The 18,312-nt window shown below is 41.6% G+C and overlaps 1 protein-coding gene across 2 annotated transcripts in view; it reads left to right on the plus strand.

Annotated features, from left to right (window-relative positions):
* The window catches only part of XPO7 (exportin 7), a 40,311-nt gene that overhangs the window by 13,146 nt on the left and 8,853 nt on the right, over positions 1 to 18,312 (plus strand). For both annotated transcript variants that reach the window (XM_081795623.1, XM_081795624.1), the window contains exons 10-21: positions 1,584 to 1,730; positions 2,908 to 3,080; positions 5,069 to 5,262; positions 5,941 to 6,046; positions 8,927 to 9,062; positions 9,576 to 9,649; positions 10,789 to 10,869; positions 11,788 to 11,851; positions 12,259 to 12,367; positions 13,569 to 13,675; positions 16,214 to 16,302; positions 17,011 to 17,118. In XM_081795623.1, coding sequence (XP_081651749.1) covers positions 1,584 to 1,730; positions 2,908 to 3,080; positions 5,069 to 5,262; positions 5,941 to 6,046; positions 8,927 to 9,062; positions 9,576 to 9,649; positions 10,789 to 10,869; positions 11,788 to 11,851; positions 12,259 to 12,367; positions 13,569 to 13,675; positions 16,214 to 16,302; positions 17,011 to 17,118 — 1,388 coding nt within the window. The remainder of the gene's footprint in view (positions 1 to 1,583; positions 1,731 to 2,907; positions 3,081 to 5,068; positions 5,263 to 5,940; positions 6,047 to 8,926; positions 9,063 to 9,575; positions 9,650 to 10,788; positions 10,870 to 11,787; positions 11,852 to 12,258; positions 12,368 to 13,568; positions 13,676 to 16,213; positions 16,303 to 17,010; positions 17,119 to 18,312) is intronic.

The raw sequence follows: 18,312 nt of genomic DNA on the forward strand, positions 1-18,312 counted from the left end.
CATTGTGGGGTTTGAACTCATGACTCTGAGATCAGGAGTAGCATGCTCTAATGACTTAGCCAGCCACGTGCCCCAGTATTTCTTGTCTTTTTTTAACTAGCTATTCTGACAAGTGTAAGTGGTAGTATCTCATTGTGGTTTTGAGGATTAATGATATTGAGCATCTTTTCATGTGTCTGTTGGACATCTATATGTCTTCAGAAAAATGTCTATTCAGATCCTCTGCCCATTTTCTAATCAGGTTGTTTTTTGGTGTTGAGTTGTATGAGTTCTTTATATATATTGGATGTTAACCCCTTATTTATATCATTTGCAAATATCTTCTCCCATTCAGTGGGTTGGTTGTCTTTTCATTTTGTTGATGGTTTCCTTCACTATGCAAAACCATTTTATTTTGGTATAGCCCCAGCACTTTATTTTTTGCTTTTCTTTCTCTTGCCTGAGGACACATATCTAAAGAAATGTTGCTGTAGCCATTGTCAAGAAGATGACTGCCTACATTTCCTTCTAGGAGTATAATGGCTTCAGATCTCACATTTAAGTCTATAGTCCATTTTGAGTTTATTTTTGTGTATGATATAAGAAAGTGGTCCAGTTTATTTTTTTTTTTTTTTTTTTGCATGTAGCTGTCCAATTTTCTCAGCAGCATTTATTGAAGACTGTTAAAAATGCATTTATTCATTTAACAAATACACAGATCACCTACTATGTGCCAGGGATGTGTTGGTGAACAAAACAAAGTATGCTAATAGAGGAAGACCTGTGTAAGAAAACAGATATGTTTGTCTAATATGCAAGCAAATCCAAAGTGTTTGATAGAAGTATGAAGTAAAACACATAAACATACTAATATAGGACTAAATTTATTATAACAATGGTGATATAATGTAAATAAACTAAACATTTGTGTAACTTTGCCACTGAAGTGTTAGTCTTATTTAATGATAAATCTGACAGATGTGAGAATGAAAATTTCATAATTTTTTTATCAGTATAAGACCAGTCATATCTTAGAATGTGCTCCTTTTATGCTATTTAATAGCCACTTTAGGCAATTAATGTGATCCTTCTGGGCTTCTATTTCAGACTCTTTATTGATGCTAGAAATTTTATCTCACAGGATGATTTTTATGAACACATGAAATAATAGATGCGACCGTCCCTTTTTAAAAACAACTTTTAAAAAAAATTGTTTTTAAACATGCTAACAGAAGTGTCATTCTTTTTTTTTTTATTATTATTAATTTTTTTTTAACATTCATTTTGGAGAGACACAGCACGAGTGGGGGAGGGGCAGAGAGAGGGAGACACAGAATCCAAAGCAGGCTCCAGGCTCTGAGCTGTCACCAAAAAACCATGACTCAGGGCTCGAACTCACGAACCGCAAGATCATGACCTGAACCAAAGCTGGACGCTTAACTGACTGAGCCACCCAGACACCCCGAGATGTGTCATTCTAAGGGAGGACCTGTAGCTCAGAAGTTAAAGTAGATTCTCCTTTCCCCTCATGCCATCCCAAATGTCATTCTGGAAGTATAGTGAATCACATTTTACATTTCATTTTCCTTCTGTGCTGTCACCAGAGTTTATCAGACCCAAACAATTACCATGAGTTTTGCAGACTACTGGCCCGATTGAAGAGTAACTATCAACTGGGAGAATTAGTAAAGGTGGAAAACTACCCTGAGGTCATCCGATTGATAGCTAACTTCACAGTGACCAGCCTACAGGTTTGTCTTTGATTGCTTGTCTCTCTCTCACCTACACATAGGAACCTTTTCTCTGGCTCATTGGTTTTAAACTTCTAAGAATACAGGCAGACCTCGTTTTCTTGCATTTCATTTTATTGCGCTTCACAGATACTGCATTTCTGACAAAGTGAACGTTTATGGCACCCCTGCGTCGAGCAAGTCTTCTGTCTGTGCCATTTTTCAGCACCATTTGTTCACTTCATGTCTCTGTGTCACATTTTGGTAATTCTCCCAATATTTCATGCTTTCTCATGTGTATTACAGTGATCTGTGATCAGTGATTACAGCTTCCTGAAATCTCAGATGATGGTTAGCATTTTTAGCAATAAAGCATTTTTTAATTAAGATATGTACATTGTCTTTTTAGACATAATGCTATTGCACACTTAATATACTATAGTATAGTGCAAACATAACTTTCTTATGTGCACTGGGAAACAAAAAATTCATTTGACTCACTACTGTAGTGGTCTGGAACCAAACCCATGGGTGTGCCTGTATTCCCTTTTTTCCCTCAAGCCAAAGTGAATAGAAGTATAGGGCAACTCTGCAGAGTAGTTCTTGCAGCCTACTCATTTGCATTTAAAAAAGTGCAAGGATTTGGTTAGAGGAACTTGTAGGAATTGCAGGGATAATATTTAGATTATCACTCTGAAAAAGGCAAGATTGGAACAGGGAGCTAGACAGAAGAGGGAAGAGTTAGTGACATCTTTTTCTTAGTCACGTAGTATAAGGCAGTGGTTCTCAAATTTTATGGCTTGATTCAAAATCCTCTGGAGTTTGATGAAAAATGCAAGTGCTTGTCTTACCTCCATAATTTCTGCTTCAGTAGGTCCAGGGTGGAGCCTAAGTGTCTCTGTGTCCAGCAAGTTCTCCCGGTGATCCTCATGGATACTAATGTTTGAGAACCACGTACGCAAGGCTTTCCTTGTGGGAAGGTTTACACAACCAGGATAGAACAGCTCTTTTTATTAGATGGTTAATCTCTGAAATACTAATAAGTACATTGGATGAGTTGTCATGCACAGAACAAAGCCCATAAAAATCTGTCTTTTTTTTTTCCCCAAGTCTTTATCCTTTGTGTCAAGTGGCATGGGACTAATGTATTGTGTACAGAAATGAGAAGTATACTTCCTACTCTTTTGGCTTTCCTTAGCACTGGGAATTTGCCCCGAATAGCGTGCACTATCTCCTGAGCCTATGGCAGCGGTTGGCAGCCTCTGTGCCATACGTGAAAGCCACAGAGCCCCACATGCTGGAAACTTATACTCCTGAGGTCACCAAAGCCTATATCACATCCCGTTTGGAATCTGTGCACATCATACTGAGGTAAGGAACCTGGGACAGGGTTCAGTATTCTCTCTCCAGTTGCCTGGTGTTGGACTTGCCAGAGATGAGACACCCACTTGGCAAAGGCATTCTTGACATGATTCTCTTTTGGAGCTAATGCTGTTAATGGCCATTTTTTCATGTCAGCAGAATAGCAGATGAGAGCATAAAATCTGAAAGAATAGTCTTTAACATACTTATTAGGTCTCTCTTTTTTGCCATCCTTAGTAATATCTTTGACTACTAGGTATATCAGTATACTGTTTGTCCTTGCCACTGATTTCCTTTAAACATGAGAGGAACATTTATAAGCTATAGATGATAAGAATTATGTGTAAGCTATAGGTGCTTTATTTTCCTGAAGAAATAAATGGGTAAATAAGATGACACAATCCAGAGCTTACTAGGAGATGATCCTAGGCAGTGGATAGCTGATTGTATTATAGGAACACATGGTTTCTGTCTACCTTGACTGTTAACTAGACCGGAAATCTATAGCTAAAGAAATGTTAGACCCTTTCAAAAATGACCTGTATAAAGTGAAGTTATTCTTTGTTTAGGGACCTTTCTTGTAGATTTTTTTGTTAGCTGTTTTTCAGGGGAATTTACTTGGATTCTGAAGGTCTGAGGTATTTTTAAAATCAGATCTTAATTGGCTCAGAGTCAAGTACATTTAATTGCCATGAGTGATAGTCTCAACTGTTAATGACTTGAATCATTTCAAAATCCAAGTATTTGTGAAGCCCACTAGAAAGCATCATTCTCTCTTTTTTTTTTTTTTTTTTTTTTTTTTTTTAACATTTATTTATTTTTAGAGAGAGCACAAGCAGGAGAGGGTCAGAGAGAGAGGGAGACAGAGAATCCCATGGAGGCTCCGCGATATCAGTGCAGAGCCTGATGTGGGGCTGGATCTCACAAACCATGAGATCGTGACCAGAGCTAAAATCAAGAGTCAGACACTTAACTGACTGAGCCCTCAGGAGCCCCGAAAGCATCCTTCTCTTAGTGACATAGTTTCTGTTCCTGAGGATTCAGCTCGTTTCATTGAGGCAGTGTTGAGGAGTGGTTAGACGTGCAGGCTCTGTGCCCAGGGAAGCCAGTTAATAGCTGTGTGCTCTTGGGCAAGGTTATTCGAAGGATCACACAGCTATGTCCTGGCCCAGTGTGTGGACCATGGTGCACCCACAACTGTGAACTCTAGCTGTAATGGGGGCAGTGTTGCAGCCGCTGGGGTGTCACACTACAATGTAGCAATACACAAAGAGCTTGCAGTATGACAAGATTTTTAAATCTAGGAGCAGTAGGTAAGGTAGGACCTGGTGTAGATCCACAGTGCCTCAACTGCAATTCTGAAATCCAAGATCTAGAACCAAATTTTCTCATCAGTTTGGAATGAAAATGCATTTGGTGGCAAAACTTGACATGTGCTAGTATGAGCACATTTATAGTTTTTTCTAAAACTTATGTTTTTTGTGACTATTCATAATATTGATACATTTTGCTACAGGAATGTTGTATTTGATACCCCAGAGAGTCCATTGAGGGTTCATATTATATGGTAGAAGCATTCATATTGCTTCATTAAAATCTGGAGATTTCTAAGTTTCAAAATACATTGGGCCACAAAGACCGCACATGAGGACAGGATATTTGTAGTCCCAAAGGTTATTATAGTCAAGGACCAAGAGCCCCTGGGGTGAGAAGCATAAGACAGAGAGGGTTGAGGCAGACGAATGTTAAGGGAGCAGTTGTTCAGATCAAAAGACTGGACACGAACACACAGAATCTATCTAAAGAAGACGCATCCTAGGGTGACGACACTGGTCTTCCCACTTTTTATATATATTCCTTCTGTGCAAAAGGGAGTGTGGGGATGTGGGCCTCTACCAGTGGAAGTGTTGGCTAAATGCAGAAGAACAAGAGCTGTCGTGGTAAGGAAATCAATAGCATATTTTAAGAGAGCCGCCTTCTTCTTCCCTCGGGATCAGGGATGGACTGGAAGACCCTCTGGAGGACACAGGCCTGGTGCAGCAGCAGCTGGACCAGCTGTCTACTATCGGACGTTGTGAATACGAGAAGACGTGTGCGCTCCTTGTGCAGTTGTTCGACCAGTCTGCCCAATCCTATCAGGAGCTGCTACAGAGCGCCAGCGCAAGCCCCATGGACATCGCCGTGCAGGAGGGTGAGTGGGTGGGGGATGCGGCCTGTTAGGCGGTGCTGCCAGTACCCCTTCACTCGTTGCCACCTCTCTCTCTTTTTTTTTTTTTAATGTTTATTTTTGAGAGAGCGCAAGTCGGGGAGTTGGGGGGGGAGGGAGAGAGGCGAGACACAGAATCCCAAGCAGCCTCTGCACTGTCAACACAGAGCCAATCAGGGCTCCACGCAGGGCTCCTCCTACTCACGATTTTGACCTGGGCCGAAATCAAGAGTCAGATGCTCAGCTAACTGAGCCACCCAGGCACCCCTTATCACCACCTCTCTTTCCTCCCTTTACCCCAAAATGACTCTTCCATCATTAGTTACCTCCATCTGCACGAAAGGCTATTATAAATAAATGCCACAGGTAGCTGGGGAAGAGTAACCAAAATCTTATCTACATGGATGTCTTTAACTTCAAGAAAGTACTGGACTATAAAAGTAATGACCTTGTCTGATAGGAGAATGTCTGTTACCTAATGAATTTCCCTTAGCAGAGTGAGGTGATAGCTATACTCTGTAGGAAAAGTTAGGCATTATGGCTTTACCATAGTGTTCTTAAGATTACAGAAGCCCATAGTAAGAAATGAACCTCACTGTGAGGAAATTTCTTCAATGAAGTAACCACTGGAGTGGACACTAATAGGTCTTCTTCCTGTTGCAGGAAGGCTGACATGGCTGGTTTACATCATTGGCGCAGTGATTGGTGGCCGGGTTTCATTTGCCAGCACTGATGAGCAAGATGCTATGGATGGCGAGCTTGTCTGTCGGTAAGTGGTCTCACAGAGGCTTTCTATTTCACTGCTGTGACTGCCACTGCTCCTTTTGGTGTTCTCAAGCCATGGGAGCTTGGCCTGCTTCTGTTAGTGCTTTCCTCCCCATGTATAGAATGTAATCTCACAAACCTGATTGCCCATGAAAATGAAGGTCCAACTGCAGACATTTTATAAATACATTTTATAAATATAGCAGAAATTCTACCTTCAGCTTTTACTGAGGAAACATCTGCAGTAATTCAGCAAGGAAATGATGGATACAGAATTAGGAAAATGACAGTAGGGAGTAGCTTTTAGTTTTAAGGACAGTATCTCAGAGTTAATGAAATGTGGACTACTTTTGCAATAGCAGAGTGAGACTAATAGGAAACTGTGGTTCTTCAAATATTTCCAAATATGGAATTGCAGAGTTTCTGCAGCCTTTCAAATCTCTTGACATAACTTTTCCACCCAGAGGATTTCAAGTTACTTTGTACCTGTGATTCTTATCCATCTTTCTAAAAAAACCTATAAATGAACATTTAATGATTTCTAAAATTTCACCTAACACGGAAATAAAAAGGCAGGATTTTTTAATACTCTATTGCAGAGGTTCTCAAACCTTTTCACCAAGACTGTTTGTCCTCTTAAAAAGTATCGAGGATCTCGGGGCCCCTGGGTGACTCAGTCCATTGAGCATCCAGCTCCTGATTTTGGTTCAGGTCATGATCTCATAGTCATGAGATCGAGCCCCACATCAGGCTCTGTGCAGAGCATGGAGCCTACTTAGGATTCTCTCTCTCTTCCTCTTTTTGCCCCTCCCCTGCGCACATGCATGCTCTTCCCCTCTCTCCCTCTCTGTCTCTCTCTCAATAAATAAACTTTAAAAATAAATAAATAGTATTTGAGAATCTCAAAGAGCTTTTGTTTATAAGATATAGCTATCAAAAGGACACCCGGGTGGCTCAGTCACTTAAGCTTCCCACTCTCGGTTTCGGCTCAGGTCATGATCTCATGGTTTCGTGAGTTTGAGCCCCGTATCGTGCTCTGTGCTGGTAGTGTGGACCCTGTTTGAGATTCTCTCTCTCCCTCTCTCTGCCCCTCCCCTGCTCACACTGTCTCTGCTCTCTCAAATAAAATAAAATAAAACTTAAAAAGAAAATAAGATACAGCTATTGATATTTTTCGTATTAAAAAGTAAAACTGGGGTGCATGGCTGGCTCAGTAGAGCATGCAACTCTTGATGTCGGTGTTACGAGTTTGAGCCCCACGTTGGGTGTAGAGATTACTGAAAATCTTTTTTAGGGGCGCCTGGGTGGCTCAGTCGGTTGAGTGTCTGACTTTGGCTCAGGTCATGATCTCACAGTTCATGGGTTCGAGCCCCGTGTCAGGCTGTGTGCTAACAGCTCAGAGCCTGGAGCCTACTTCAGATTCTGTGTCTCCCTCTCTCTCTCTGTCCTTCCCCCACTCATGCTCTGTCTCTCTATCTCTCAAAAATAAGTAACATTCCAAAAAAAATCTTTTTTAAAAAATAAAAATAAGTAAAACTGAGAAAGTTTAAATTTATTCATTTGAAAATAACAATAAGCCCAAAACATGTCAACAGAAATAATGTTTTTTTAAATATTTTTCAAAAAAATTAATGAGAGAAGTGTCTTTGTTTTAATGTGTGGCCCAGAAGTCAGCTGGATTCTCAGATCTGTGTCCGCATTCAGTCTGTCATGATGTCATGCGTCTGGTAGCCACTGGACACCCCAGTGCACCCTCCTGTCAGAACGCAAGTAGAAGAGCAGGTCATGTTTCAGTATTGTGTGACCTTGGGGAACCGCCACCCTGAAGGTTTCTGAACTTTGAGATGCTCTCCTTAGAGATAAGCACATTTTAACATGATGCCTTAGAATATTTTGGTTCCCAGACATTTCAATCCGTAATTCCTATTCTGAAAATGCCCATTTGTCTGTTATCAGATGCCCATATGCCCTTAGGTGCCTTAATCCTGACAAAAGTCTCCACGGCATGTCACACTGGCATTTTTTGAAGAGCCGACCAAAGATTTGATAAGGATGAAAGCAAATAAGCTTTCTGATTCAGCAGCTTGGTGTGACACCGTGTGTGTGTCCTAATATAAATTGAAGACAGTGTCTTGTATCCTCATTTCTCACACTGAGTGTTACAGCATCAGGCCTGAGTCTGATTCACTCATGATGTGTCAGAAATAGTTTACCACCTGTTCTCATGTCATCAAAATGTCAGATGACTTGCTTGTAATAACACTCATTCAGTACTTACACGCTTGCATTCCAGCCTTCTTTCACCAGGGAAAGGCTCGGGGAAAAGAGACAAGGTCACAGTAGCACAGGGATGAGGTCACGGTGGTATATCTGCTCTTGGTTCCTGGAGCTTTTACCTACCTGTGGACATTGTCCTTCATGGGTCCATTCCCTTCATGGCTCGGTGGGAAAAAAGATTGAGGACCATGGGCTTAGTCCAGTCTCCCTCGTTTTATGGGTGAGGAATTGGGACTCAGAAAATAAATTGCTTTACTCAAGGTCTCACAGAAGTTTCAGGAAGACCGTTACCCCAATACTGGTCGGGGGCGGGTAGGGTCCACTATTTTTAAGCTAATTATGAGTTCTGACTCAGCCTGCGGTCTCAGTGGACTAGAAGTTTTAAACATCCAACCGGACACTCATATTCATTCTCTGGCTATGGTTCATATGGGGGCAGAAATGGAGAATTTTGTTCTCTCAGCAGAGCATAGAGCCTGTAGAGAATGCCTTTTAGATAGGATGGGTAAGGAGAGGAGACACATATGACCATTGGAGGGTAGGTTGGATTTTCTAAAGTGACCAGGATATCCTGCTGTTGAGAGAATCATTGCTCTTCTTCCTCTAGGGTGCTCCAACTGATGAACCTAACAGATTCTCGCTTGGCTCAAGCGGGTAACGAGAAGCTAGAATTGGCCATGCTGAGCTTTTTTGAACAGTTTCGTAAGATCTACATTGGGGACCAGGTGCAAAAATCCTCTAAGGTAACAGACTCTCAGTTGGCTCTACTTCTTTCTCACTTGGGCTTGCGGAATTGCTAACTAAGAAACATCTGATAACAATTCAGACACAGGTTTTAGTATCAGGATAGTCCACATGTCTCCTCTTCATGTGTAGAATTTTGAGAGATTCATCAAAGAATTGGGCCCATCTCTCTAATGCTCCCTATGCTTAACAAATGGCCAGTCAAAACATCTATTGGTCTCAACACTGGCAATTCTCAGTTTCTGTACATGAATTGATACTGAGAACAGCAGAAGGTTTTGATAGTCTTTATAATCTCAGGGTCGAAGGGGACTGGTAAGATAGCTCAGCATCTATCCAGTGTCAAGTAATACTTCCAAACTAGCTTAATCCCTTCAACAAAGACTTCCCCTACAGTTTCGTCCATTTTCTTCCCACATCTTACCCCTGAATAAGGACAAACACAGTACTGAGATGTGATTTTTCTAATCCATATTTTCTGATTACTTTCTCTTCCCTTAACACAACACCAGCTGTACCGCCGACTCTCAGAAGTTCTGGGCTTGAATGATGAGACCATGGTCCTAAGCGTCTTCATAGGAAAAATGTAAGTGTTTGGCTTGCCATCAGCAAGAGTCCCTTGCAACTGTAAAATGTGATCTTGGCATTATGCTGCCAGTGCCTTGGTATTCCAGCATTGATCGTTTGCGTCAGAAAATTGTGCATTTGAGTGTGTGACAAGCTGTGCTTAGAGATATGGCCCGGCCCCAGAGCATTCCAGGCTTGTACAGGCAAGGATTTAATTTTGTTCATGTGGAATCTCCTCTATAGCCTCTGGAATCACCGGTGAAACCCTGTCATGGCATTAGCAAAATGGACATCCCTCCCCAGAGGTGCTCAGCCTCTCACCCAATCACCCTGCTGCCAGAGATGCCCAGAGTAGGCATTCGTTTTCTGGTGCTGATTTCCACTAGGTGTGCGCCCCCCCCTGCCAGGAGGAGAGCCCCACTTTAAAACAGGCTTATTCCTCTCAAGAACTATCACACTCTTGAAGAGTCTTGAATCTGCAAAATCTAGTGCTGTTTGAACTGTCTTCAAAGTTGGAGCTCCTAATTGGCCCTTTTTTGTTTGTTTTCTTTTTTTTTAAGTTTTGCCCCCTTTGTTTACATTTTCCCCTTTTTAGGAGCTCAGTATCTCAAAGCACACAACTAGGAGCTAAATATTTTACCCAGGGCTGTGTGCAAAGTGACATTTTTCCCCTTCCAGCCATCCCAATCCTAAACACCCATATTCATGAGCTGGTTAATAATTTGATGCAAAAAGCAAAGGGGGTCTAAAGGACTCTGCCAGCCAAGAACCCGGAAGCAAGGGCTACTAGAATTCTGCAGCTGACAGTGGATGGCGCAGGTGCAGAATTGCATACGTCTGCATGTTATCACTGCCGCAGAAATCTCTTACCCTTGCTGCAGAAATCAGCCCTGGAGTGCCCCAGAATTCCAAGGGCCTGGGTATGGGCCAGTGTAGCTTTGGAACCAAGTAGTGAAGATTATCTGAAGGATAATTTTTCTAGTCAACCAAATGTAAGTACGGAGATTTTATACCCATTTTTTGTGGTTGTGATGTCTGTGAATTGGTGATGCAGATGTGTGGTGACTCTTGGTGGATGATTTTCTTCTTCTTCCAACCCTCAAGGAAACCAGGCAAATCAAAAGTATCTCCTGCTTTTTTTTTCTTTTTGTCCTCCAGCATCACCAACCTGAAGTACTGGGGCCGCTGTGAACCAATCACTTCCAAGACACTACAGCTTCTCAATGATCTCTCCATTGGATATCCTTTTCTAAGCCGGTTTCTGTGCACAGCAGGAACTGTGGCTTGCCACAGTCTTAGAAATCATGGCCTGCTGCTGCTTCCACTTTAATTTAGCTTTATGTGTGCTCAGGTATTCTCCATTCTCCTAGAAGCCAAAGCCAATACCCACACAGAATCCAGGGAGAATTCCAGACTCCAAATAGGAGCCACCCCTTAAGCTAACAGTTTCTACAGATTTATGCCTGGTTATCTCTAAGATCCAGAAATACATAGCAGAGCTGTCTGATCAGTATACACTCTGTGGCCATGATTTTTGCATCCCCAGTGATGACAGAGTCCACCTTGATTGTCAGCCTGTTGCTAGAAGCAGCCTGATTCCAGGCCCTGCAGTAAAAGTAGTGACTGTATTCCCTCTTGGGCTGGACCAAGTCTACTATAAAGTTTGAATTGCTCTTGAGGCAGGCTTCCACAATCAGGGGTCTACAAGAGACTAAACCCTATAAAAATTAGTGACTTTTAAGATTGTACGTAACTAGTGCCATTCTAAATGCATAAGAGAGAACCTAATTCACCACACACCATGGATGCCTTAGGCAGGGATTTAGGGCTTAATTTGCTCTTAGAAGCCCCAGTGAGAAAAGCTGTCCTAGGATATTCATGATTCTTGGGGGGGAACTGCTGGGTTTTATCTCTTTTCTTACAGATAGGAGTTTGGTATGGGTATTCTGTCATCAATCAGTTAAATACTGCTTAGAAGAAAACACATTTTCCCCCCCATTTGGCAGGTGTTATATTCAAGTGCTTAAGGAAAATAAGATAATCTGGGTATGGAATTCATAGCCAAGAAAGAAGCTACTTTATCCTAGAAAGTTGCATTCTGCATTAAAGATTCTTCATTTGCACACACTTTCCTTGACCTTCTTTCTTTGTCTTCACATACAGTAGTGTAAGGAAACTAGTGAAGCTTAGTGCGGTACAGTTCATGCTGAACAATCACACGGTGAGTGATTTAGCACCTCTTCCCAGTTCTCCTCTCCAGCCAGCCACACACACTTCCTCAGCCATATAAGAGGGATGTTTCAATTGAGGTCCGTAGTGCCCCCACAGCCAGAGACTGCTCCCTGACTCCCTTCACACTGCCAGATCACACTTACTCTCATCTGAGCTGCTCTTTGGAATCCAAATTATCTGAATTATGGTGAAGCTGCCTACTATTATTCATAGAAAGATAAATTAGTTGTAGATAACAACAATCATTAAAAAAATTTTTAATCCCACTCATACCCTTAAGGAATGATGATGTGGCCATTAGCTTGAAACGGCTCAGTAATTCTGAAATTCCTGGCTTGCCTTCCGCCTGTGACCCATGTCTTTATCTTTTTAACTTGTCTTCTTTTTTTTTAATAGAGCGAGCACTTTTCATTTCTGGGTATTAACAATCAGTCCAATCTGACAGACATGAGGTGTCGGACTACGTTCTACACGGCACTTGGGCGTCTCCTCATGGTGGATTTAGGTACTGCAATAAATCCTAGACGCTAGCGTAGTAGTCTGGCATTGTTCTAAATTCTTACTTGAGCATGGAAAACTAGATGTGGGGGAGGTCTTTGTTGTTTCATCAGTAACAAAACTGTCTGAAATAACGGTCTGATTTCACCAAGAACAGATCATGCTATAATGGTCCCTGTAACTGGAAGAGAAGAACTATATGTGCCAGAAGTTTTCATCTGATGTGCAGTGATTTTTAATTTTTTTTTTTTTTTTCAACGTTTTTTTTTTTATTTATTTTTGGGACAGAGAGAGACAGAGCATGAACGGGGGAGGGGCAGAGAGAGAGGGAGACACAGAATCGGAAACAGGCTCCAGGCTCCGAGCCATCGGCCCAGAGCCTGACGCGGGGCTCGAACTCACGGACCGCGAGATCGTGACCTGGCTGAAGTCGGAGGCTTAACCGACTGCGCCACCCAGGCGCCCCTGCAGTGATTTTTAAAACCTATTTCATACTTGTCCTCAGAAAGTTAAGAGAATTGAGGCCTAAATGCCTGTTGTTGGCCAGATAACCCTCTACCCCACATGAAGGTGCAACCCACCCAAGACAGTCAACACAACTTTTCATGCCCACCTCTCCCCCTCCCCCCCCAGTTCACTAGCACATGTGAACCCACAAGGCTTAAGAGCCTTTGTAGCTGCCGTGTGATATTAGCAGTTTGGGGTCAACTAATGACTGAAACGCAGCACTTGTCTTCATTCTGAGCTATTTAAATTCAATCCTACTATATAACATTACAGAACCTTCCAGGTTTATGGAAGATTAGTGAAAAGAGAGAAGTGTGAAGAGAGCCTCCACAGGCACCTGACTCCAGTACGAGTCTCATCAGGTTCTCATACACCAGACTCGGTCCTTTCTTAACTGACTGTCAGCTGTCACTTAAGGAGAAGTAAATAAAAACATAGTACCTCATACACATAGGAATCTCTGGTATTGTCAAACACAGTGTGGACATCCCTGGACTGGATGACTTCCGGCCATTTTCTAGTTTAAAAATTCTCTCTATATATTTTATTCTGAAATTAGTACTCATACCCATGGGGATGATAAAGGGGCCCCCTTGAATTATCCTCGGGTCTGCTCATCTTTCATACCATCTTATTTTCCTTGCATGCATAGCTTTGAATTTTTTATATTGGAGTCACACCCTGGGTTGTTTACCTTTCAGGAGAGGATGAAGATCAGTATGAGCAATTCATGCTGCCACTCACAGCCGCATTTGAGGCTGTGGCCCAGATGTTTAGCACTAATAGTTTCAACGAGCAAGAGGCAAAGGTGAGTCCTTCACCCACTGATTGACCAGTTTCTGCTTTTGGGCAGCCTCTGACAGAAACTAGATTAGCTATTACTACAGAAAATAGTGCTCATCCATACATTTCCCACTGATTTCACTTCTATTTAATCTCTTGGGCTCCTGGGATTTTGAAATCGACAAACCAGTAGAGATTTATAAAGTCTTTTGTTTTTATGTTAAAGTGTTTTCTTATGTAATACTTATGATTTTTGTCTACATTTTCAAATGTAGTAGCATAAAGTTATTTTGTGTGTTTTCCTATTGTTTTTTGATCTCTGGTTGTATCTTTAGTTATGTGTCGCCTCTCAGTTTTAATACTGCATATTTGTACTTTCTCTTTCCTGGATCAGTCTTGCCAGAAATGTGTCAACTTTGTTAGTCTTTGCAAAAACAAAACAAAACCCTGTTGTATCTTTGTTTTCTACTTCATTCAGTTCTGCTCTTTATGTTTATTTTCATATGTTTTTCTTGGGGTTTTTCCATTCTAACTTTTCAGCCCTCCTTCTTTCCTAATGTAATCATTTAAAGCTATAACTGTCCCTCTAGGCATATTATTCCACATGTTGGTTTACATAATGTAAAATTTACCAGCTTAACCATTTTTTAGGTGTACAGTTGAATAGCATTAAGTATATTAACACTGTCATGAAATAGGCCTCCAGAATCTATAGTTTTTGTATGTAACATTTTCATTTTCATTCAATTCTTTGGATTTTCTAATTTCCATTAAGATTTCTTCTTTGACAGGAGTCATTTAGAAGGGTGTATGAATTTCCACATATATGGAATTTTAAAGTTACCTTTAGTTATTGATTTCTGGCTCTCAGAATTATCATTTCTTGATTTTTGCTCTCCTCATCTTCACACATACCTGCTCTCCTTGTCCATAGATCTCTGGACCAAAACCAGAAGATACTAGGCTATTAATATTTGTAGGACGTAGGACTTTTTTGCAGTGTTCATAATGATGCTGAAGCTGAATTATAGTCACCAAATAGCCAGAAGTATTGCCCCAAGATGCCAGGCTTTACCTAATATTCTAAAATTCTGTTTTCTTCTCTAGAAAGCCTCTTAGTTTTCTGTCTCTAAATCATCAGGGAAGTCACGGAGCAACACCACTTTGCCCGGCTGTCTCCCCTCTTTCTACCAGTGTTTTGAGATAGGTACTATTCAGAGTTGAGTTTAGTGTGGAGCATGTCAGTAACTTGAGCTAGAGTACTAACCAGTACCAAGGATAATTGAGGGATATCACTGAATAGCAGCCCTTTTCCCCATCACTTTAGTTCCATACAAAGCAGGTGAAGTTAATGAAAAGAACCATTTTGGCCACGAACTGCAAGCATTTTCCACATCTTTGTCACACCTCATGTAATAAGTTTTTTAAAGTGGCTGTGTCTTAGATTTGAAGACAAGTTATGGTATCAGTTTAGGAAGAGAATTGTCTGCTTAAAGCAGGCTGTTAGAAGTACAGTCTGTTTTGTTTTGTTTATTTAGAGAGAGAGTGTGTGTGTGTGTGTGTGTGTGTGTGTGAGTGGGGGAGGGGCAGAGGGGGAGAGAGAGAGAGAGGGAGGGAGGGAGGGAGGGAGGGAGAGAGAGAGAGAATCCCAAGCAGGGCTGTCAGTGCAGAGCCCGACACAGGGCTCGATCTTACGAACTTTAAGATCATGACCTGAGCCAGAATCAAGAGTCAGACATTAACTGCCTAAGCCACCCAGGCGCCCCAGAAGTACAGTCATTTTTGGCAAATGAGTCAGGACACCCAAATGTTCCCATGTCCTTGAGCCTATTGATTATCAGCTTTTAAAAGCAGTCTTCCTGCTGTTCAGGGCCCACGGGACAAGTAAAAGTCCTACTGAGAAACAGAGGATTTGGAGTCTCGATGGTATGAGTCTTAACCCTGGCCCTCATGCCACCTAGCAGTATGATGGCACAAGTATCTGCCTCTTAGGCCTCCATCTCTTTCACTGTGAAAGTGTACTTTACCCTCCAACATTTACACATCAGTCTTATTTCCAGGGCCTCCAACCAGGGCAGGTAAGATGGAGGTTGCTGTGTTTCCTCCCTGCAGGATCTGCATTTGATTTCCTGTGGTGCTGATGCCTTTGTAACTAGGTGTGGTACCAGACCTTTCAGATATGTGGTCCTTCTGCCTCTTCTTGTGTGGACTTTTTGGCCATTTTTATCTTCTTTTTTCCTAACTCTTCTTCAATCAAGCTTTTTTGCTCTTCTCCTTTTTACTTAGAACTTACCATATTAGTGTCTTAAAACTTTATCAGCTTCTGTTTTTGCTGTGATGGATCAGGAACCATTGCTTTTTCTTAGTAGATAACAGGCTTACAAAACTAATTTTCTAAGTGAAAAGATTCCATTCTAGTAGGGAAGAGATCAGTTCGGAATATCTGGGAAGGAGTATTTGTTGAATGGTGGAAGAATTTGATTACACATTTGTGAAATCCCCATCAAGTAGTTATAGGTTTGGTTTTTCTTCTATTTTAACCTACTTTTGCCTTCTACTACAGCGAACTCTGGTTGGCCTAGTAAGAGACCTGAGAGGGATAGCTTTCGCCTTCAATGCCAAGACCAGTTTCATGATGCTGTTTGAGTGGATGTATCCTAATACAGACCAAGAGTGTGCTACTGCAAGCCTTAACTGGAGGGTGGATGGGCGGTGTAGTCATGGGGGATGAGGGTGGGCAGGGTTAGGGAGGCTACGAAGGCAAGGAGTTGCCCCCAAAGGCAACTCATAAGCTCCCATTCCATAGTGGTGTGATGGCATAGCGCTACCTGCTCCCGTGAGAGAGATGGGGAAATGAACGAGGTCGTTTCCTACCACTTTCTTTTCTGGGCCCCAGATATAAAATGCCTGTGGAGCTGCTGCATGTGAATTTTGCCACACTTAGAAAAAAGAGACATTTCGATCTACTAAGAAAAGACAGCTTCCCTAGGAATTAGAAAGCCTAACCTTGGATTCATAACCTTGAACAAATCATTTCGTATCTGACTGCCTGTTTCTCCAGTAGTTATATAACGGAAATAGCTGCTTCCCTGTCACGAAGGGATAAGAGGATAAATAACAATATGAAATACGTTATGCTCTTCAGAAGAAAATCATTATGTAAATTACAGCACATTATTAGATGCCTATGAAAATTTTAAGAACACACAGTCTGGTTAGAAAGACTGCAAGATTAACAAGCAGGAGGCAGGAAATTAGAGAACTTTAACTTGACAGTTTGTGCTTGGCCAATGCGGAGAGATTATTTTAAATTCTGTACCTTTCTGGATTCAGAATTTTTCCTTAGCTTTTCATTTACAGATATCCATCCTACATGCCAATTCTCCAGCGGGCAATTGAGCTATGGTACCATGATCCAGCTTGTACCACACCTGTGCTCAAGCTCATGGCTGAATTAGTTCATAATAGGTAAGCAAGAGGAAATTTTCAAAGGGCACAAGTGCCCTTTTACCCGAGAGAATTCTAGGAGAAATTATTTCATCTAATGTTTTGGGCAGATTGTGAAAGATATTAAGACTCACTGCTAATAGAATTTGCAAAAAATATCTATAAAAGTTCACGTATGTATATTTTTGTATGTTTGGAAAAAGGGTGCTCCAGCCACACAAAGCCACAGCTGCTTGCAGGAAATAAGTCACCTTGAAAAGAGCCCCAAGATACCCATTCTTACAAGAAGTGAATTTGGCAACCAACATTCTGATTTTGCCACCCACATATAAAAGTTAACACTTAGTAATGGTGCCATGCCTACCACATTTCAAAGTTCTCATTTCAGAAGGACTAATTGAGAATGATGCCGGGTGCATTAGAATACTGTTTTAAGAAAGGTATCTATTTGGGAGATTGCAGCTGGATTGGTAAAGATTTACTTAAGAAGAAAGTAAGAGAGACTTCCAAAATACCAAATTTTAGATTCGCTGAAAAATTTAGGGATGGAGGAAAACAGTAATCCGGCACATTGACTTCACTAGAATTTCAGGTCTGTGTATCTGCCTTTCATGGCACACCTGAGATAATTAATTTTTAAAACTGCCTTACTGAGGGGTGGCAGTAGCCTCCCATCAGGCTTATAATCAAGAGTTACTCATTTACAAGATAAATATTTGAGAGCATCTAGTCTTTGCCAGCCACTTTCTTAGCTGTTGTGTCAGACAAAACCTCTCCTCTCTTAGATTTTACATTCAGGGGAAAAGACAGTAAAACAAGCATGGAAAATCATTTCAAATAATGGTAAGTGCTATGAAAAAAAAGTTAATAAAATGGGAATTGACGGAGAAGAGGGTCAGAGAAGGCCTTTCAGAGAAAGTGATATTTAAGCTGGGATCTGAATGACAAGAAAGACTCTGGTAGCCCAGCAAAATAAGGGGAAAAAACATTCTAGGGGCGCCTGGGTGGCTTGGTTGGTTAAGCGTCCAACTTCGGCTCAGGTCGTGATCTCACGGTCCAGGAGTTCGAGCCCTGCGTCGGGCTCTGTGCTGACAGCTCAGAGCCTGGAGCCTGTTTCAGATTCTGTGTCTCCCTCTCTCTGACCCTCCCCCGTTCATGCTCTGTCTCTCTCTGTCTCAAAAATAAACGTTAAAAAAAAAAAAAAAAAAGCATTCT

The sequence above is a fragment of the Panthera onca genome, chromosome B1 (genome assembly GCF_046562875.1).
Source record: "Panthera onca isolate mPanOnc1 chromosome B1, mPanOnc1 haplotype 2, whole genome shotgun sequence".
NCBI classification, from domain to species: domain Eukaryota; kingdom Metazoa; phylum Chordata; class Mammalia; order Carnivora; family Felidae; genus Panthera; species Panthera onca.